Genomic DNA, 22303 nt, shown 5'->3' with positions numbered 1-22303 from the left:
GTCAAAAATGTTCATCACCTTTTAAATAGAGTTCCTTGTATTTCAGAAAAAAATTGATGGAATTTTTATATATTCATTGCTGATTTCTTTATATCATTTCACCAGGACATGATATAATTGGTAGCACATAAGTTGTTTAGCAAGTAAGCAGAGGGTATTGTTATTTGTCTGTACGCCTGGAAATGCTGAAAGGTTAGTTGCTTTACTCAAAAGCAAAAATAGAATTGGCAGTATGGTATTGATAGGTTGTTTATCCATACAAAAATAATTTTCTTTTTCTTCTATAGATTACTTGGCTTCTACAAAGGAATACTTCCTCCTGTCTTGGCTGAGACACCCAAAAGGGCAGTGAAGGTAAAAACCCCACGCTTCCTCCCTCTAAAAATATAAGGGGGGACAGTGGCAGCTGTAAAATATTTTATTTCACCCCCACTGACTGAGATCAAAATCTTAAACTTATTTGGTATATTAATCCTCTGATTTTTACTAGGAGGAACATTTCCTGTTGATAGCACAATAAAAACTGTCCTTGATTAAGAAGTGTAGGATAAGACTCATAAATGTTAAGCTAATTTTGATCTGTGTATCAAATGTTACTAAAAAAATTGCAATTATTTTATATTGTCAGAATTAATAAAATAGTTTAAGTTATATTTTAGCTTCATAACTGCCTCTGATTTACGTACGTTATTTTACTGGAAGTGCCTAGAAACTTGCAAAATAACTAACAGCTTAATAAATTAACACAAGAAGCCATTAAAGAAGCCACTAATAAGTACTCATTTAGTAGGTTTGAAGTGTTACCCAGAGTTTTCTTGTGCTCCAAAGAGCACTCTGCTCCATACTCTAACTTTTTAAGAGATTGAAGATCGTAATAGATACAACTCCTAATTGTGCAAAATATTTTACTCCAGCTCTCTTACAATTATATATGCTAGCCTATATCAAAGTGTATTTTCTGCCAAATATTGATCTGATTTTCTTTTATTATTGTTTATTTTGATTTCTAGAACAGGATTACAGTAACATTCCTAAGCCAAATACTTCAATACATCATTTTTTTCAGTTGAGCCACTCAACCTTTTTAATTAAAACCTAATTATTAAGCACATCATCCTAAAGTTCCATCAAAATCTATCAAAACAGTCATTGTGTTAAGAGCAAATGTTTCTGAGTCTTTTGCTTCAGAACTTTGAAGTTTCCATAGTTGCACCAAATGTGTCTAAAAGCAGTTATTATACAGAATGTCTTGATTTTCCTTTCTTTCTTTCTTTTTGTTGTTTCTTTCTAAAAAGGCTGCATATGATTCTGGTCCTTAGTCTGCAATTAATCATTCACATTCCAATTTCTTTACAGAGGAATAATATTTGTATAAAGTGACAGGATGTGACCTTGTAACAGAATCTTAAAGGAGTTCTGGTAATGTCATCTTCTTGTTTGCACTGGCATTTTAGAGGCAAGTGACATATGTCACTTATCTCAGAATTATTTAATAAAACCAGGAAAACTAAAGTCCTATTTAATGGCAAAGTGGCAGGGAAGAATAGATGGATGATATTTAGAAGATTCCTAATGACTCATTTTCTTCAAACTGTGATGTTTCCTCTGTCTCTCCATTTAATTTCATTTGAAACAGGATGAACTAAATCTGACTGATTTTTAGATTCCAGCATGTATTTCGTTAAAATACTAACCCAAATTTGATTTCTCCTACCAATTTGAGTCATTCATAAACTTCAAATCACTTTCCTTTACTCAAATTGATTAAATTGGCTTAAACCCCATGATATTCAATACAATTATAGAATCATAAAAAGATGTTAAGTTGGGAGGGATCTCTGATCAAAGCAGAGCTGACTTCATGGTTAGATCAGGTTCTTGCCCTGTCTAGTTGAGTTCTGAAAACCTTAAAGAATGGAGACTGCAGCCTCTCTGTGCTCCTCATCCAATCCTTAACTGTTTTACTGTGAAGAATTTTGCCTTACATCCAGTCCAAATCCTCCTGTTGCAACCTCTGTGTGTTACCTTTCATGCCACTGTTGTCAGCATCTGAGAAAGTCTGACTCTCTTCTGTATAAACTTTGGATGGTGGAAGACAGAACTTAAATCATCTTAGCCTTCTTGTCTCCAGGCTAAACAGACTCATTTCTCTCAAACTCTTGTACATCATAAGCTCACATCTTGTATGTAAATCAAAGCTTCTTTAATGTCTTACTTGTCCTCTTTTAGTGGGATGCTTTCTAGTTCTTGGACGTTTATGTGAGAGCTGAGTTTTCTGCAAGCGTGAGAATCAAGCTTAAATGTTAAACATGTGAGGGTTTTAATTAAATAGTGGAATTCTTTTATTATTTACACTATTCCTTAAATTTACTGCTATGCCAAGCACATCAGGATGACTTTAAGTTACTTTGAGACATCATCTGTATTCTACGTTAGAAGAATTCAGTGACAGAACAGGGCTGAACAATAATGTCCTTGTAAGAACCTGTATAAGAAACAATTCAATGTGAGATGTCATATGCCAGCACAATTTTTAACATCCGAAGTGGAATTTGTACCCATGCTTTGACCTGCAGAGAATCCAGCCTATCTCAAATTTCCAGCAACCTTACTTGGCTATGACCCCAAAGGGAAAGTCATGGCTTCCTTTGGCCCACTCTCCAACCTTTATTCTTCTAATAGTTTTCCTCATCTAAACAAGCCTCAAGCTGTCTCTACTCCACTGCCTAAATGACCAGTGAGATTTAGAGGAAGACTACATTCAGGACAATGATTCTGAGATTTGAGAAAGCACAAAAGGAAAAGAGGCGTTTTCTAGGTACCGGCAGGGCTTTTTTATGTTTGTAATGAACTTTTTTGAAAGCTTCTAGTTATAGTGTCATAAAAGTGTGTAGAGAATAGACAAAGGAGATTTTGTACTAAGAAATGTACTTGTGCTACTGGAACATTGTGTTTATCTGGTGTGTAGTTTTGTAATCAAAAATAACACTAATAAAATGAAGTTATTTAGCCCCAGTTTTTCACTTAAGTGTTGAAGATACAGCCTCATGTTTAGTCAACTGTGTTCTCATGTCTGTCTTGCTATTTCTTTTTTTTTTCTCTCTCTTTTTATTTCCCTTCTAAAAAGAAAGCTGGTATTTCTGGAAGATGAAAAGTCAAAGTTTATAACTTTCTGTTAGATTGAACTTGGAGGAAAGAAATGATGATGCCAATACAATGGTTAACAGATGAACTTTTGGGGCAAATTTATATTGCTCATGTGTTCCCAGACATCTTGTTTCAAGCATATATTTTTATCTTAGAGTTATTGAGACATCTGGTAAGTACTTTGGCTATTTTCTGTGTAACTTCAATTAAAGTGTATCTTTGCCAGATGGACAATATTGGTTATTATATACACAAAAGCATGTTTTAAATACGTTTATTCTGAGAAATTTTTTTTGTGCAAAGCTATTAACTTAATACAACTGTAGAGGAAAAGACAAATTAAGCTGTGTTTTTAAAAACATTTTGGGTGGACACACATTATATAAAGTCATATGATACACTATGAAATCTTTCTTTTTCTAAATTGTGTGTGTACTAGCCACTCTAGTACACCAGGAACATTTATATGAAATTTTATTGCTATTGATTTTTTCTTTTTAAAAATATTTAAAGCATAGTTACTATTAAATAGTTATTTTATTTATGACTCTAGGAAGCTATTGATTTTTAAGGTAACATTTTAAAGACCAAAAAAATTGCCAGGTAATGTAATTCTGCCTTTATTACAACTGTTTTACAGATCTGTAACACTATGGAAAACATTAGGGAATACCAGAAATTCCATTAAAGGTTAAGAGGGTAACAATGACTAGAAAGATGCTGGAGAAAGAATAAAGCAAAATTTTCACAATAAGAAATTAATTTAGTTCAGTGAAGCAGCTTACCCTCCCACTTTGTCAGACTTTTACCTCTATTATATCTTCAGCTGTCCAAAAAGATAGAACTAAAGTTTAAGTAACAGTTCAATCTTTTTTGGTTATTGTCAAGGCCAATGCAAAAATTTTAAACATTATTCAAGATGCTTGCAAGATTATTGTTCAATCTTTATAGTCTTTGGAGGGTAGTTAAAATCTGGGCCCCAGTTCCAGCACCTTTTCTGCAAAATCATATAATAATCCCAACTAAGGATATAAAAAAATGCCCATCCTGTGACCAGAGCGGCAGCCGATCAATTTTCAGAACTTAACAACCCAATTTTGCATTATGTATACATATTCCCTCTTGCATTAAAACAGTGGCATTATTAACACATTAACACCCAATTCTCTGATGGTTTCGGTATGATTCCAGTGACTTTTCATTTGAAGCAGGTCTTGACTGAAAAATTTTATTGACTTTGCCATAGGACAAGGTTCTAAACAATTCAAATGAAAATGTGGTGCTTATTACTTATGCTCCTGTACCTGTGGTTTATGGAATAGCTGCTTTGTTCTGATAGGTCTGTAGTACTGAACTGCGAGGGACAGAGCTTGTCTTCTTTGGCTGAGACTCAGCACAGGCCGCACAGTTTTTCTGTCTTGTCTTAAAAACTTTATTCCCTTATGTTTCTTATGATTCCCACATCTCCATTGGCCTCGTTTCTCATTGCCTTCCTCTTATGGTGAAAGACTTTGGTTGTCTTGTGCATAGGCAGATGCTGTGTGGAGGGATTGTAGCCTCCTCTGTGGTCACAAAATTCACAGACTTGCCAAGGATTCCACCTTCATTTGAACCACCTTGCTCTGAACTGATCAAGTGTTACAGGTCAACATTGGGAAGCAGACAGAAAAGTTAAAAGTTCTGGCTGTTTACTTTTCCTAGACTGGGATGTGACAGCTCTTGTACTAGGAGATATGAGCCTGCACTGATGCAGTCTTAGCGGAACTGTGACAGTTTTTGTTCTTCATCCCCACCATACCACACATGCTATGTAAAAGCCACTTTATTTTGAATGCAAAGACATGAATATTTCTTACACAGATTGCAGGACTCACAAATAGTGAGCTGTGGTTAGTTGTTGTTCTGTGTGTGAAAATTATGTGGGATAACACCTCCAATATGGTTTTACACAGAATTCAGATACCCACTTTTTTTAGCCCACAAGTTCTGCCATCCTCATGCTAGAGGATCATTTTCACTGCCCTCAGATGTGTCTTATGTGATAGCAGCTGGACTGCTTTTTCAGTGGCTTCAGCAACATTTGCAGAATATGAAATTAAGACACTATGGGTTTTTTTCTTCATAAACTGATCAAACTCTCCCCTACAAGTCATGAAGATTTTTCCCCCATCGTTCTTATTGGAAGACTGTTTCAGGACTTTACTCTTAGTTTCAAGAGAGCTTCATCAGATCTTCAACCACATTCTCCTTATGAGTATATTTTGCTTTTACACAGAATTTCTTTATATTACATATCTTCCTTGTTTTTCATTCTCTCACAGCATCTCTTTTGCTAAACTAAACAAGGAAAGCATTTATTCTCCTTCAGTCTTCATTCTCAAAATAATCTCCAAGTTCTCCTTTATGGTGCTGGTATCCCTGTTTTGAATATGATGTAGTCTGAGTTGGTTTTTTTTAAATGGTGGCCTAGATTGTGTGCTGTATTTCAAAGGGCATCTTCCCAATAATTTGTAAAATGTCACATATACTCTTTCTTTAGAATTTATCTTGACCCATGCATCTTAGTCTTTGTGTCCACAGAGGAGAAGCTAGGCAGACAAAGTCTGTTTGCATATGCCAACAGGAAGTTTCCTGCTGACTTCAGTGCATTCAGGGTTATTCTAAACCTTCATCTCAGAAGAACAAATCCATTCCTTCCTTGCTTTGATCTTTATAAGAATTCACAGAAGATATTCTTAAAATTAATGGATTTGGGTGTCAAGAAATGGTAGGTTTCAAAATGAGCTATTTGCAAATGGTTGCCTTTCACCACATTGGTGCAAGTGAAGCTGATCTTACTTCTTTCTTGAAACTCAGACACCCAAGAGTACAGCTTTCAAGACATCCTCTAGGGAGCTGCAGATGCTCAGAACTTTGAGGAGCCACTGTTTGAAAGCAGACAATTGACTGAAAGATTTATTTGTAAAGAGAGAACAGGAAAAGAAATATGCCTTTTGACAGTAGAAGATTATAAAAATGACAGTTTCCATCTTCAAAATCCACAGTTATATCTCTCTGATGAGACGCAGACTAGTGTTTGAGAAATGCAAAAGCAATTGCAGCACATTACATTAAGGATGTAGGGGTGATTTTTGGGAAAACTGGAATATCTGCTACTACATTTAAACCAGTATATGAAAGTTAATTCCAGAGAAAAAGTTTATAGATTTAAAATATGTCCTATATGATGTAAGTGAACTCTAAGATAGAGCATTACTTGAATTGCACTTATTCTGTTATTATGCATGGCACACTAATAAAATCAGTTCTGAAGCCTGATTATCTACTCTTGCACATTCTAGCACTGCTATAGAGAGTGTGAAATAAAACTGGCTTACGTTTATTTTGCAGAACTGCATGCAGCTGGTCAGGATATGAGGCAGTGAAACTCCATTATAGTCTGCTTTTTACTAATTTGCATAAGTAACTAATAATTTTTTTTCAATTCAGTTTCAATCTAACTTCTTTTCACAGTTTTTTACCTTTGAACAATACAAGAAGGTACTGGGATATGTGTCATTGCCGCCAGGACTGGTACGTATGGATACAGAACTCCATGTTCTAATGTAGTATGTGTCTACTGAGCACTGTCTCATCTGCTTCCTCCCATAGAAGAAGCCCAAAACTAAAGGGTCCAGCTCAACCCAATTTTTCAAAACAGAATTGTCCCTTGAAAACATTGATAAGAATTTATCAAAATTGATAAATGATGTTTTATATCAAATGTCCTGAAAATAATTCCCCACAACATCATAACATTTGTCAACATGGATGATGACAGCCACCATGGAAGAGTCTGGATACAGCCTGACATTCTTCATTCTTACAAAATAACATAAAAAGTTGAATATTATCAATATTTATTTATTCATGTTGTAGTGTCTAGTTTAACACTTCAACCTCAAAGTGCTGTTCTCCAAGGCACAGTACAACTATAACAAAAATAAAGATCTCAGTCTTATTTTAAAAACGTTATAAAAGAAAAATAAGTTATTGATAAGAAATTTCTTCTTTTGAAGTAAATGGCAAAACTCTCTTGTCCATCAGTGGAGTTATGAATTCATCTCAAGAAATAGCTTGTTTAAAAACAAAATGCAGGGCATACATATATGCAGAAATGTTTAAATGCTAAGATGTAGTTTGCATGCGTAATCTGCATATTCATGTGTAGGTCTTAATTCTGCTATTATGCTTTAGGAGTAAAATACTTTTTATAAGAACTACTGGTTCCTGTGGTGTAAGAATGTAAATCATAGTAAATATTTATTTTTCACAATGATGACATCACAACTTTAGGAAATAATTGGTCTTTTATGGCTGTGCTATAAAGGTTTTGGTAATTTCAAGTCTCTTTTAAAGAGTATTGTTTTCATTTACATCTTCCTTTAATTGCAGTAAGTGAATGGTCATGGAATTCTATTAACCAGGTTAAAGCAAGCTCTTCCTCTTAATTATTCCACTGGCCCTATAGCTGTCTCTCCTATTTTATCTGGTATTTTTCAGTAGTTCTCATCCTTAGGTGTCTATAGAGAGACTGATACTTGTTCTCTAGCAAGTCGAAAGAAACAAGTTGTAGGTTCTATGGTTAACCAGCACTTTTTGGGGGGGAAGAAAAATAGGCTGAAAACTTATAAACATGCAAAAGCTGCCCTGATTCACAGAACAGATACAATGCTCAGACCAAACAGAAACCCCTCACATTTTTGGTGCAGTACTGTTACTATAGAGGCATTTTTGGCACTAAGGTAGTGAGGGAAAAAGACTGAGGGGGATTCTAGTCTAAGGCAGGCAGGATGTTTCTAGATACCTCTACAGACCTCATATCAAGGCAATATTTATTATTAAAAGACAGATGTATACATTAGCACCATCTTCCTACTGGCTTCAGTCATGGTTGATGATGAAATGTTCCCATCTTACTGGAAAAATCGATTTGTTGGTAACACAACCTTCTGCAAAGGCAGTAAGACCAGAGTTTGCCACTACCCATCTAACTTTCCATTCCTATCTTTCTTGAGCTCTCAGGAGTCCCTGCTCAAATCCCTCTGTGTTAAGAAAGTTTTTTCTCACTGTTGTTTTGTCCCTTACTATTGGTTTCTTTGAATTCCAGCAAATGTACTCATTATAATGTATTTTGGTCCTGGCACATTTTTCAGCACTTAGAGAGTTTGGGGATGTTAAGTAAAGGCAATAAATGTGTAAAGTCATCATTGACTTTAACCCCTCTTAATTTTCTCAATTGACCTAAATATTTTAATACTATTTTTTGTTAAAGACAAATTAAGGTCTCTTATAATGCTGTGCCAGGATGGAAACAATGCAGTGAATATCTCCCTATCTATGACTGAAATGCCACCAGCTTCTAAGCAAATGGAATTAATTCATCCTTGCAAGGAATGCTGACATTTCCCTGTGTGCCACTCATTCTCATATAAACCTTCCTAGGATTGTTAACTACTAGGTGAACTTTCTAGTTCTGCAATTTGCTTAAGTACTGAACTCTTTTAGTTTTTAACATGTATTTTTAAGTTAATATGTTAGTGTTATGTGCTTAATGCTCAGTTCAGAGGTTTTATTTTTTCCAGTGCTGCAAAACTGCACTTAAGTTTGTGTTATTATTCAGAGTCCACCCAAAGATAACATGAGGACATTCTTTTTCCACTTTTTCCATGCTTGCGTAATAATTGGGTACCACATTTCCCTTCCAGCTGAAAGGAGAATACATGGGCATGGAGTGCTATGACATTTTGGTTTGATTGTTCTGGAATATGGTTTATGGCTATTGTCATATTGCCTTCATGAACTGTCAGCGTCTAATCAAGGGCTAAAGTTGTTTAACAAAAGAATACTGCTGCATTACAGTAGTCTTGCAGTTTGCATTGTATCCCTCACTTTCACAATCTGATGTAGAGGAAGTATTACTCCTTAATAGTTAATTTTCATTTTAACTTTCCTAGGCTTTTGCAGTTGCTGGCTTGGGATCTGGGTTGACAGAGGCAGTTGTGGTTAACCCATTTGAAGTAGTGAAGGTTACCTTACAGACCAATCAGAATGCCTTCACAGAGGTAGGAAAACTGTTTCATTCTCCTTTTTCTGCTTTTTTGGGCATCATGCACTTCGGGGTTCATATTTAGAGCAGAATGTCTATTATATATTGTTGGCTGCAAATGATTTTCCCACAAGCTTAACAGAAACGGAAAAGGCAGAGACCCAACAGGCAATGCCTTCAGATATGCAGAGATGCATGCAATATTGTCAGAGGCATCAGCATCTCCACTGTAAATATTTTGTGCCTGAAATGAACCTTCATCCCTCCCAAGCAGCCAGCAACCCAGCACGGTGAGGAATTGTAATCCATGAGTACAAACCTGAGCCCCTTGTACACAGCACATTTACCCAGCAGGCTGCAGATTTCAAGTGAGCACCGAAGGTTAGCATAAAACACCACAGTCCTGTGCCCTTGATGGAGTCCAGCTGCTGTATTTTTACGCTATATTTCTTGGGTGAAACTACTTACAAGACCTCACTTTGATTAGCACAAACTGGGAAATTGTTATATAACAAGTACATTGATAATTTAAATTCTTGCTTCACTTCAGAGTTTTGTTATTCAAATATTGTTTTCTCCAAAGAAGGCATTGTGCAAAACATTGTCCACGATTCTGGGTACTACTGAAAGGGGAAAAAGATTAAAGGAAAACAGTGATTCATGAAAATCAGGTGTTCTCAGGAATGCACTAACTTCTATTAATTTTAATGCAGATGTTCCAGGCTAAAGTGAAAGAAGGCAGTAATACAGTTCCTTTTTTCTTCTCTTATTGAATAAAAATAGCAATTGTCAAATCACCGTTTTCGAAATCTCATGAGGAATCAGCTGTACCATGGTAGAAGTGCCAAATCACATAAGCATCACATGAAAAGGTTGGCTGAATCCCTGGTGGGATATGATTTTTGCATAGTCTACTATTAAGTTTTGACTGAGTTAATACTTGGATGCCTTGTAGCACTCATCTGCACAAACTGAATACTTTTGAGGGATGCACAGTGAAGAGATTTATGACCTGGCCATTTACATAATCTGTTTGGGCCAAGGTCCTCAGGTACACACTGGAAAAATACACCTACTGATTTCCAAATGTCATACAGTAACTAGTACCTACTCCATAACTCATCCAGAAAAGCGTTTTCTTCCGGAATGAGTTTGAAAATGTTTGGTAAACTCCTGTTCGATTCCTAATGCATATGAAAGACATGTTTATTTGCTGCAAGTCTCCAGTCTAGACATTTTTTAAGCTTGGGCAGCAAAGCCACTGAACAGATAAATTATGCAGAGCAGGAGTAAAATGTTTTGGATCCCAGAAGCAGAGAGACTGAAAGTAGGAAAAAGCAATGTGTGAGAGGATCTGTCTCTCAAGAAGATGATGTGATAAAAATTATGAACTATTACTACTCCAGCGGTAGTGAGCTAAGCAGGTATTCTGGATCCTTCTGCTTCACAGTTGTGAAGATGCAATTATCCTAGCTCAAAAAAACCCTCAGCTTTTAAGTATAAACAAACCACTGTTATATTTTGAGCAAACTATTCTTTCTAAATCTGCAAAAGACTAATGTATCCTTTCACTTCCTATGTTTTAATTTTTTTTCTATTGCAAAATTTATAACAAAGTCTGGGGTGGTTTAGCTTGTAAATTTCAGCCAATTGCTTCCTTTAGTTACAGCATCCCTTCATTGCTGACCTTCAGAATACTACAATAATCAACCTGTAGCTGTCCAAAAGCATTCTGAGCTGTTTTTGTTCAGGTCCTCCAGTGACTTTATACCTTGACATCAAGCTCTCATTAAGAAAATGTTAAAGGACATTCCACAATAAACTCAAGCCTATTGGAAGAAGAATGTCCAGAGGTTATATTATACAGCATAAGGCATTACCATGCACTGTTTTTCTAAAAGGTTTAAGTAAACTGTGTACCTATCCCATTGTGGAGCTTTCATACTACATGATGAAACCTAATGCAGTTCACATATTTCTTTGACTATTGTATAGAAATAATAAATATATCTTGTTTAAAAGGAACAAGGAAGAGCATGAACACATATACTCACACCCAGACTCCAGCACACCCCCAAAGCAAATATTCACACCCTGCAGTGACAGCTGAATTGTTCTGTGGTAGCAGATCATCTTTCGAGGGCTGATAGATTTAAAGAGGAAGGCCACTATAAATCATGTATCAGCCCTTTTGTAATGTGGATTGCTGTGGGTGAAAATAATGGTGGCCTTTTTTTAAAGTAAACGGCAAGAAGCCCGACACCATGTTGTTTGGTTTTCCTTTTTTTTTTTTTCCTTTCCCTGTAGCCCTGGATAACTCACTGACTTATAGAAGCTAGTGTGATGATTAAAATCTTCTCACCTGACATAAGATTTATGATTAATTAAACAAATACAATTTTCTGCTTTATGATCTGACTCCAGATTCCACTGAGGAGGTCTATATTAAGTAAAAGTCAACAGCTGTGTGAAGTGCATTAGCTCCAGATGTTTGTACAATAAATTCCTCTGTCTGAGGTCCTTCCATCATCAGTGATGAACCACAGACTTTCTATGGCTTGTTCAGTTGACATGATGACACCTCCTTTGGTAAAAGGGAAGTGCTGCCAAAGAGTGTCTTCTTTGTTACTAAAGGACTGGAAAGGAAAGTCAGGTGTAGGCATTACAGGTGTCTAAATTTGGATATATTAATCCCATCTCAGGTGTTCAGCAAGTGACAGGCTTCCCCTCTGAGTCATGAGTTAATCCATATCCAAGAAAAGGGATACCAAGGAATGCCTTAATATTGAAGGTTGCTGTATTATTTCAATATATGTAATGTCCATTTTTGGAGCACAAAAAACTATGTTATTGCTAGTATCCATGTTTAGTATCTAAATTTTAGAATAGATTCTGACTTGACTTCTTGGGAGCAGATAGAAAAGTAAACTCTAGTAAAACATACGCAGAACATTAACAGGATAATATTAGTCGTGAAATATGAAAAACCAGAATAAAACCTTGTATTAAAGATTAAACTCTTCAGTCACCTAAATAAGCAGTCATATGCTGTGTCAGATATAGCAGTATCATTTGGCTGATGTTGTTGATCTACCATAGTGATATTTTGAAATGGAAATCTATTAAACAAATAACTGTATTGAAATTAGTGGTATTCACAGTGGTGTAGTCAAAATTCTTCTATATTTTCATGTTTGAACCTCCTAGTGGAAGTTATGTTTTGCCTTTGTAATTATAGATTTGGTTACCCAGAGCTTTATGGCTTTATGGGGTTTTTTGATTTATGCTTTGGAGAAAGCCAAACTCTAGTCAACAACTTTTTGAAAGTAATGTTTCTATTATGCTGTTAAAAAAATGTCAAATATTCATAAGGGGAATAGCTAATTCTGAATATCACAGTTTATTCAAAAAAGATCAAAGGGGCATGTAATTAGGCAGACTCTGTCTGATATGAGGCAGTTTCTTCCTTTCTGCCTTTTGGAAATCTGTTACAGTACTACACTTTTACAGTACTCAAATCCTGCTTTCATCTTATTATAATAAAAATGAGGAATCTTTTTTTAATTAAAGTTGTGATATTTATGGTCACAGGAAAGGGAAAATAAAAAGTAGAATGATACTTAATATAAAATTACCAGAATTGGCAACATTGTGTTTGTCAACAGGATGGAAATGATGCTATGTTTATTGTTCTCTTTTTGTAAAGATGATCTCTTCCTTCTTTTGCTTAACTTGTGTAGCAACCATCTAGCTTTGCTCAAGCTCAGCAGATCATTAAAACCGGTGGTCTGGGCTCCCAAGGACTCAACAAAGGCCTTACTGCAACACTGGGCCGTCACGGAGTTTTTAACATGGTTTACTTTGGATTCTACTTCAATGTGAAAAACATCCTTCCAGTCAATAAAGTAAGTTCTTCATACAATGCAATAGACAATCAGATAAGAAGTCTGACATTTTAATTCACACTCTATTTTTCTCTACAAAGCTATGGTATTTAGTGGTAAGCTGACTGACCTAGCTCTGTTTTGCAGAAATCCATAGCATTTTAATGGAAGCAGATTAAGGACTTGATCTTCTCACTTTTTAAGCAAAGCTGAGTGTAGCCATATTTGAATTATCATTTTTATGAATTCCCTTTATAGCATGGTAGCAGTATGAAAAGGCAGTAAATGAGATACAGACATGTTGTGGTTACATTGGGTATGTACTTTTTTTGGTGGCAAACTGGCTTAGAAGAGAAAAATGAGTTTCTAGAACTTCTGTCAGTATTCAAAAAGGGGATAAGCTTGCAGAGGTGTCTGAGCTGCAGTATGTAGGTTATTCAGGTTCAAAAGACAGTTCAACCTAGGAAGAGTTCATTCTTGAAGGATGACAGGGAAGATTCATCCTTATGAGAGAGAGACCAACACAGGATGTAAAGGGTCATGTACAGGGACTTTATGTCATTTATAATTAAAGAAAAAAAATCATTATAGGTGTAATTTCACTTACAGAAATTTTGATAGTCCTATATTACTTAAAATAACAAAGAAAGCATTCCCTTTACAACAAAAGGAAATTTTACTAATGAAAACATGGTAATATTAGCAACTTTCTAAGTGACTGTGTGAGAAACAACTAATGGTTTATTAATGATTCCAGCATGCTACTTATTGAAGTTTGTTTTCACTAATGTGATTTTTAGATGATGACAGTTAAACAGTCACAGGTGTAATATGTAGTGATATACACGTAAGAAGGGGCAATTCACATCAAAAGGGATCGGTTTCTATTCCCAGATGAAGTAACACCTTTTTTTCCTGCACTTCTGAGTAGCCTGGTATTTTTGTTGGCAGCATTGTGTAAATGGAGAAAAGCTCCACTTCTTATTCGCAGATTATTACAGTAAATTGAATTGTTCAAGAGCAGCTGACCCACAAGTTTCTACAAGTTTCTTACAGTGTATCTAAGCATATTTTACAGTGTACTTTAGTCACACATTCTAAAAACTCAAAGCACAAGCATAGCTTGTTACTAAGATAGGAGTAAACACTTTTGTGTTGATCAAAAGATTAAAAAAATCATAATCGCTATGCAGAAAATTCAGGAAAATATCCAGGTAAGGACAGAGACTAGTGTGCAGCTTCTATGGGAATCATGGGAATTTTTCTTGCACAGGAATTGAATAGTAATAGTATTTGGCATAAGCATGCTTTCCTAGCCTATCAGATTTTAAAAAATAGGAAATGAGTATTACATTATTAGAAAGATTCAGAGCTTTATGATCTAAAGGAAATTAGTACTTTATATAGATTTTGTATGATGAAGAAAAATTTTAACATCAGTAACATGGGTTTAAATATACATAGAAAACAAAAGGGAAATTACTTCAATGTCAGCCAGTGGCCCAGATGTCCTTAAATATCAGCAAAATCAAAAGGCATTTTAATCAGTGTGGGATTAACTGCAAGTGGAGAGGTTTGCCTTGTGCTTGACCAGTGCACAGTGCCTTATATGGTGGCTTGCACAGTGGCTGCATCTGCACTAGTAAATGGAGCAGCAACACTGAAACTCAGCCGCCTGCACTGTTAAACATTCCCTGGCACAGCTTCAGCCTTGGCCAGCCAGCACAGTTCCTGGGTGTGCCTTAGGAGCTAGTGAAGGCAAGGAGCCCTTTCTAATGGGCTGCTTTCATGCAGCCAGTCTGTTTTGAATGGTGATGGCATTCTATAGTGCTAATAAAGCTAAGAGGACTCTCTAGGCCAGCCAGCATCAGTGTCATAGACAGCCTGTACAGAGAGATATACCAAATAACTCTGATCAAACTCCCATTAAAATCAATGCAAAACTTACTCTGAATTTAAGAAGACATAGATCAGGCCTCATCTGGCTGGTGCTAGCCAACATTATGTCTCAAGTACTTAAATGCATTGAATTTCACTTCAGCGACTGCTAAGTAGAAGTATTTAACAATATTTTACGACCTATAACTTACACCTCTTCTATCAGTGGGCAGGTACTAGAGGCTTAGAGTTATCAAACCTGTAAAAGGAATCTGGTAGAAGCTGGTTTGCAGTTAATCTGAAAAATATTAGACAGTTGTTAATTTGTCTTGATTTCTCACATACTTGATTTCACTACAAAATCTAGTTTGTTAACTTTGTATATTTTGCCAGAAAAGAAAGTCTTAAAGCCAGACTTGAAATATTGAAAAATATATAAAAAGCATAATATATAAAAATTGTGAAATAAGAATACTACGTTTGTGAAATAATTTTGACTATTGACTATGTATTTGCTGTCCACCATCTCTAACAAAAAAAGGAAAATGTATGAAAATCTCTGAATGAGCCTTTTAGCTGTCAGCTAAACCGTGCATTAAATTTGCATCCTAACTGGGGATGTTTGCTGCCTATTTTGCCAAAAGCAATAAATCTTGTATAAAAAATAAAATTTGAGGGGTCAAATGATATCTGTGACATGTGTGGGTTGTAAATGTCCCTATCAAATAATTTTTCATACATTTAGTCTATTCTGCTAAACAGACCATTTACAGCCAACCTTGTGCTCTGTTTACTGAAAATGGAATAAGCCAGGTTTCTTTCAATGGCCACTAATGTACCAACCATAGAGAATTAGCAGCTATGATTCTGCCCTAGCAATGAAATTATTTTGCAAATGGCATCTACTTTTGTAGCTCACTTCATAGGTGTCCAGCAGCTTTCACTTTGCCGTTTTTCATCAAAATTAGATTTGCTTTTAAACATTAGTTTCATTACTTTGCTCACTACCACCTCCAAGTGGCTGCCACGTTTCTTAACGGTATGAAATTTCATCGCACCCGTTAAAAGCCCCATTGGAAATGTGGCTAACTGCAAGACTCACGTCAAGTTGGGCACTGCCAGCCCCAGCCACTGCAGATGTGTTACAAGGGCTGCTGCATCAGACCGGGGGGCTGAGCAGTGCATTGTCTCCTAAGAGAAAGGGGCTCTGAACTTGTAGAGGCAAAGAAGAGATGGGAATGTTCAGCTTGGTGAGTAAGTAAAATAGCAGACAATAATTTTATTTTAGTAGCTTTCAGATCCATGCCGACATAGAAGTTCAATGTAGGAATAGAGAGAGAAAAGTGGATGTGGTACAATGGACTCGAGGAAATAGTAAGCCAGGATAATTTAGAAGCCAGGATCGGAATGAGTAGTGGGATGACCTCAGAGCAACTAAGATCTGCTTTTAGAATTTTTTTTTTTAATTTTGACACCTAAATTTATATTGAATCTTTATACTAATGAAATTACCCAGATATTACAGCGATTGATTTCGTAGAAAAACCTTTCCCATAAGGTTTATGACTAAAAATCCACTTTTTGATTTTTTAGCTGGTGTTGACTATAGTACATTTGCTTAGAGTCCGGTTTTGTGTATGGGCAAAATGCTTCAAAAGGGGTCTTCTTTTCTTCCCTAGATACCAGAAACATTGCCTTTATTCTATTTGCATTTAGATCACTGTATGTACAGAATTAACGGAATTTTTTTGCTAAGATCTTTGTTAAAAAAGGGCTACATTTCTTGTACCACAAGTGATCTTAATTTTCTAAACTTATTATCAGCATGTTTTGTGATTTGTGAAATCAAGGTATTGAGTTATTCTGCAAGTAATAAAGAACTCTGTTGATTTTGACATATCTTTCTTGACACCTTTATGGGCTTCACCCAATGGAAGTTTTAATTTATTTTTCTTGTTGCTAATCTGAAAATGAAAACTTCATTCTTGGTTTCTTTCTAATTTAAAAACATACAGGTTTAGGAAACAAAAAACTCTCTGATATTAACATTGTGCTTATGTTCTAACACAGCAAGATGGTTTGTTATTTTAATGATGATTTTCTATAATTAAAGCACCTTCATGGCAGAAGTAAGCTGCATATAAAGAATCTGATGTAGAAAAAAAGTGTCCTTCTATTGAAAACCAATAGCAAAACCAAATTATGTGCATAGGAAATGTTGTGAAACACATTTCCCTGTGACTTCCACTACTCAGAGAAATAGGATTAAACCTGCTTCAAGGGACTTTGATTCCCAGATAAACTCTGGGTTCTTTGATGTCACAGAAATGCCAAAGTAGGAGGTCTTTCTAAAAGATCAAATAAAACCCAGTTGAACTGTGAACTGTGAGTGAGCAAAGAAGTTTTTAGATGCACTTCTAACCTATTTCTAACTTTTACCGTGTGCATGTAGTATGGTTCAGGAACAATCTGTTGTAAATTCTTCAGCCAATTAGCTGAGTGAATTACCACCGTTTATAATGCGCAGAACGTGGAGGCTCTCTTGCCGTTGTGCCGAGTTGGATTGTTAATAACAGGAAGCTAGCACTTCTCAGTACAGTGGATCAGCTACATGTGAAAATAAATGTAAAAAACCTGGAGGGGAATGGCAGCAGACTGAGATTAGTCTTTATTTAATTTAGCATTTGGGGGTCCAACACACAAATGAGTGTTTTAGTAGGCTTCATGGTGGAAGTTGCTGTCATTTGTAAAATATTCTGGCCAATTAGCTAATAGTGTGCTTGGATTTCTCCTGTTTTGATACAGTAATACTAAGTACATTGTGAAGCCCAATTATACAAATCATCCCCATATGCCATACCAGTCTTTCTTTATGAACTGTGTTTATAAATCCTGTGTGAGGAAATGTGTACTTCAGCAATTTAGACCATGTGTAAAAACATAGCCAATAGGATTGTCAAGAAAACAAGTTCCAGCATAGGAAATCCTAATGTGTTCCGCTAAAATAACACGAGTGTGTTGTGTGAGTTTTCTGATTAAATGCTTATTACTTTACAGTGCTTAACCTGCACAGGTCTTTCCATTTCCCTTTTTATTCTTTCTTTCCTCTTTTTTTTTCTTGTAGGATCCAAATTTGGAGTTTTTGAGGAAATTTGGAATTGGGCTAGTCTCAGGAACAATAGCCTCAATTATTAACATTCCTTTTGATGTTGCAAAAAGTAGGATTCAAGGACCACAGCCAGTTCCTGGAGAGATCAAGTACAGAACCTGTTTTAAAACTATGGCAACAGTCTATAAAGAGGAAGGGTAAAACATTCTTATTTTAATAAATGTCCAGACCTCTGTTTTAGTTCATGTGGGTCCATAAAACCACGTTGTTATATTTCAGATTTGATGAGAACCATTAAGCCACCCTGAACTAACATATCAAAAGAGTCCAATGTAGCATTTTGAAAATTTATTTTAGAATTTCAAGGACCTATCTTCCTAATACATATGAACTTTTACAAGAGACAAGATGATTATTACGTTGTCAAAATTTATGTTCCCCAAGTAAATGCTTCATGTATATTATGTGTAATTTTTTCAACTCTTCATTTTGTAAAAGGAAAATATGAAGAGAAAACAGACTATTTCTCAATTTAATATAATTGTAATTATGCAGGCCTCTGTACCTTTAAAATTATTGCTGAAATAATTAAACTAAGGACAGATCCTTATGGTAATAACGTTTTCCAACTTTTAAAAATATTTCTCAAGTGGTGACTGAGTTGTGGCTTTGATATTCAATTATATCAGTCATTTTGTCCCTGTATGCAGCTGTTGTTAACAGACCTGTCTTGAAAGTAAACCCATCTCACTGATTAAAGTCATATTTCTGATTGGCTAGGCTCACAACATTGCTTTGGTGACTGAACATTGATTAACTTTTTCTCTTCATCTGATCTGCCTCTGTAAAATGTTAAAATCCAGATACAGCCTGCTATTGAACATGTGTAATTTCAAATAATTGCCTCTAAGTGCTCTGCCAGCATTTTAACAAACATATGCTACAATTCCGTTCTTCTGTTAGAGCAAGAATATTGTTTGAAATGTTTTGTTTGTTATTCTTCTGCTACAGATTTCTAGCTCTGTACAAAGGCTTGCTTCCCAAGATTATGCGGCTGGGTCCAGGTAATTTTCCTTCTGTCGTTTCTATTTTGCTTTTTTTTCTTGCTTTCTCTTCCTATTTTTCAGTTTCTTGAGAAAATGTAGTAAATATCAGTCAAATAAATGAAGCAAAATATCTTTCACTTTGAAGGGTTTCTTTTAAAAATAGCATCATGTAGTAGTATCACGGATGGATTTGCCTAAATATGTCTAAAAAAATCATTTACACATATACATCAGAGAATTGTAAATCCGAGTAACTGCCAGTTTGAGCGATGGTTTTATTTATGAACAAACTAAAGTACATGCAAATGACAGAACTGTCAAACTTTTGGAAGTTTCTTAAAGTTCCCTATTCCTCCTAATGTGATCTTTTGAATTCATTAGGCTTGTTCCATACCTATGTGAAGTCAGCCTAAAACACAGGTTAGAGTTTCTCCATAAAATGCACTCAACTAGTCAAAGCACAGCCCAAGCATATCAAATTCCAGTTACTTTCTTCTCCGATGCTCTATGGGGACATAGACTAAAAAGCTGATAGCAGAGCTGGGAAGAGACTTGTATGGCCCTGGAAGACTAAGAGGACAAGGATATCTTAAAACTTGGGTTATTGTTTGACCCTTTCTTAATTGTTACTCTAAATGTGGGAGCACAGTGGTTGAGAGCTGTATCTTCTTTGGCTTTTAGAGGTTTTTTTCCTGACTGGTTTTGATTAATCATGAAAGCAAAGCACTGGGCCCTCAGACTTCGTCAGCCCAAAAAGGCAGTCTGTGTCAAAAAGAGCAGAAGCCCCAATTTGAACAGTATCCCATTGCCATGAAATCGTATTTCCAGTTGTTCAAGCTGGTTGTTTAACATGCAAGAACACACATAGGTAAAGCAAGCAGGTACAGAGCCTGTTCTGCAGTATAAAGGAGGCATTAGGTTTGTCTGTAAATGTTTGCATATCCAATCCATCTGGCTGAGTACTAGACCATGCCTGGTTATTGTGCAGGGTGAGGAAGAAGGTGGGGAGGGGAAACAAGGAGCTAAAAGCCTTTTCCTCCACACTCCAAAGATACTAGATTACATACAAGACAAAGAGAAGGCAGTGTTTAGTTTTCCCAGTACCTCTTAGCACAGCAGATTTTGGAATAAAATTTTCCATTTTACAAATGACTATGTATTCTGGCCCACATCCAGCAAGTCAGTTACATGTGAACTTCATTCTAAATACTTTTGTAGTTATATTGGCTAACTAATATATAGGTTTAACTTTCTGATGACACAATAATACAGTCTTTATTGTGACTGGGAAGGTAATTCCTTCTTCCAACATGTGAGTGTTTACAGGAAAAAAGATTCTTAAACAGATCACACAGTATGAAATTTGGAATCAGCCTTGACTTGAGTTGAAATCACATCTTAGACATTGTGTCTGTGATTTATTTGTTTGTTGGTCAAAGCCTTTTGCAAACATCTGCTCTGTCTAGCTGTCTGTGAGTTCTTTTTCACAGAGAATTTCAAGTCTGATGATAGTCCCTTAGGATAAATGACATGGAGAAACTCACGTAGTTATTCTGTGTGCCTGGTTGTCTTAGCCTATCCCTAGAAAGGTGAGCCCAGCTCAGCAGAAGCCTTGTTTATTAGAGGTGCCACTCCAAGCCCCCAACTGAACCTACAGGAAAAGGCAAAGGCAAAAAGATATTTATGCCCCAGTGCTGGGACCCACAAATAATATGTTTTTGATCATGCAGCCTGGTTCTCTTTATGCATGTTCCCCAACTAGAAGTTTCTCTATGTGTTTAGTTATATATATACACCTTCTGAAATGTTCCCTTTTTTATCTCATGCAGTAATTACAGCCAAGTTACAGTCTGACTTCACTAACAGTAAAGATATTTTATGGCTTTCAAGCTGAGATTTTATACTGTTACCAATTCTAGCAAATAATGCCATTTCATTAGATTAAAACTTTGCCTGCGGATTTGCAGCCAGGAAAGATTAAACTCATTTCCATACCGTGATTTTCTGCTTTATACATGGTGAAAAAACAGGTGAAAACCTCTCTTGAATCTTACCTGGATTTTTAACACCCTGGACATGAATTTTTGTCATTTCACCAGTCAAGTTGCTCTTTCATCTGATTAAACAGGCACACAAATATACATATATTCAGATTAAAACCTTCACTTGTAGAAGAACAAAGAAAAACATTTATCTTCAAAAAGTATTAGGAAAAATCACCCTGGGGTGAATTTGATTTAATATATAAGCTACTTATATCAACTTAATGATGTAAATATTAAGTAATATTATTTCAAATCTAATATTAAGTTAAATTGGTATGGTTTATGAATGGGTGAATTTTTAGTGAACTCAGGAAATAGAATCATCCATTTTGTAAGTAAGACTTTGCTTATTCTGATTATATTACACACTAGAAATGCTCTATAAAAATCTTGAAAATACTGGATTTTCTATGTAGTAAAATAATATCTTTTCTTCCAGGTGGTGCAGTGATGCTTTTGGTTTACGAATACGTTTATGCATGGCTTCAGGACACAGTTAATCACAAGTAGCACTTCTGAAAAATGTACTCTTTAAATTACATGCATTCTAAAATACACTATAATGAAGCAAAAGTGATTTTTATCCTTTATAGTGTTGAATACCCTCAGATTGCACTGATGTTAATACAGTTCCAAACAAATACGGTCTCTAGATCCTGATCCAAGAAAACATTTAAGTACATGCTTTTCTGTAAGTGCATAATTAAATAGCACTTGTCATTTGTAATTGTTTTGCTGGACCAAGAGAAAATATAAAGCAGACATAAGATAGTGAGTTTTTAAAGGACAAACTGAAATTTCTTGACACAGAATCATCCTGTGTAATCATATATTTTTTAAAAAAAGTTTCAGCTGAAATGGCAATAAATTAATTTCCAGGGCATTTTAAAGGAAAAAAAAAATGAATAATTGGGGGGGGGGGGGAGGGGGGGGAGGGGCACAGATACTAAGCTACTATAAACTGACAGCTCCATTGACTCCACATTAAGACAATGATCCATACTTTATAACTCTTCAGTCAGCCTTGGGTCCAGTTTCAATTTAGTCCAGTATGGTCTCAGCATTCATAGAAGAGCTTTTCAAGTTCTTGGGAGTTTGGATAGAAA

The 22303-nt window shown here is 35.6% G+C and overlaps 1 protein-coding gene across 1 annotated transcript in view; it reads left to right on the top strand.

Annotated features, from left to right (window-relative positions):
• SLC25A21 (solute carrier family 25 member 21) overlaps nucleotides 1-22105 on the top strand; it is a 235563-nt gene extending 213458 nt beyond the window's left edge. Inside the window, exons 4-10 of the mRNA XM_066188453.1 lie at nucleotides 288-354; nucleotides 6661-6720; nucleotides 9144-9251; nucleotides 12976-13140; nucleotides 18122-18303; nucleotides 19118-19170; nucleotides 21637-22105. Coding sequence (XP_066044550.1) covers nucleotides 288-354; nucleotides 6661-6720; nucleotides 9144-9251; nucleotides 12976-13140; nucleotides 18122-18303; nucleotides 19118-19170; nucleotides 21637-21707 — 706 coding nt within the window. The 3' untranslated portion in view covers nucleotides 21708-22105. The remainder of the gene's footprint in view (nucleotides 1-287; nucleotides 355-6660; nucleotides 6721-9143; nucleotides 9252-12975; nucleotides 13141-18121; nucleotides 18304-19117; nucleotides 19171-21636) is intronic.
• Nucleotides 22106-22303: the final 198 nt, after the last annotated feature.

The sequence above is a fragment of the Chamaea fasciata genome, unplaced genomic scaffold, assembly GCF_029207755.1.
Source record: "Chamaea fasciata isolate MVZ Bird 193981 ecotype frontalis unplaced genomic scaffold, bChaFas1.0.hap1 SCAF_7, whole genome shotgun sequence".
Classification (NCBI taxonomy): Eukaryota; Metazoa; Chordata; class Aves; order Passeriformes; family Sylviidae; genus Chamaea; species Chamaea fasciata.
This window is presented reverse-complemented; position numbering and strand designations above follow the sequence as displayed.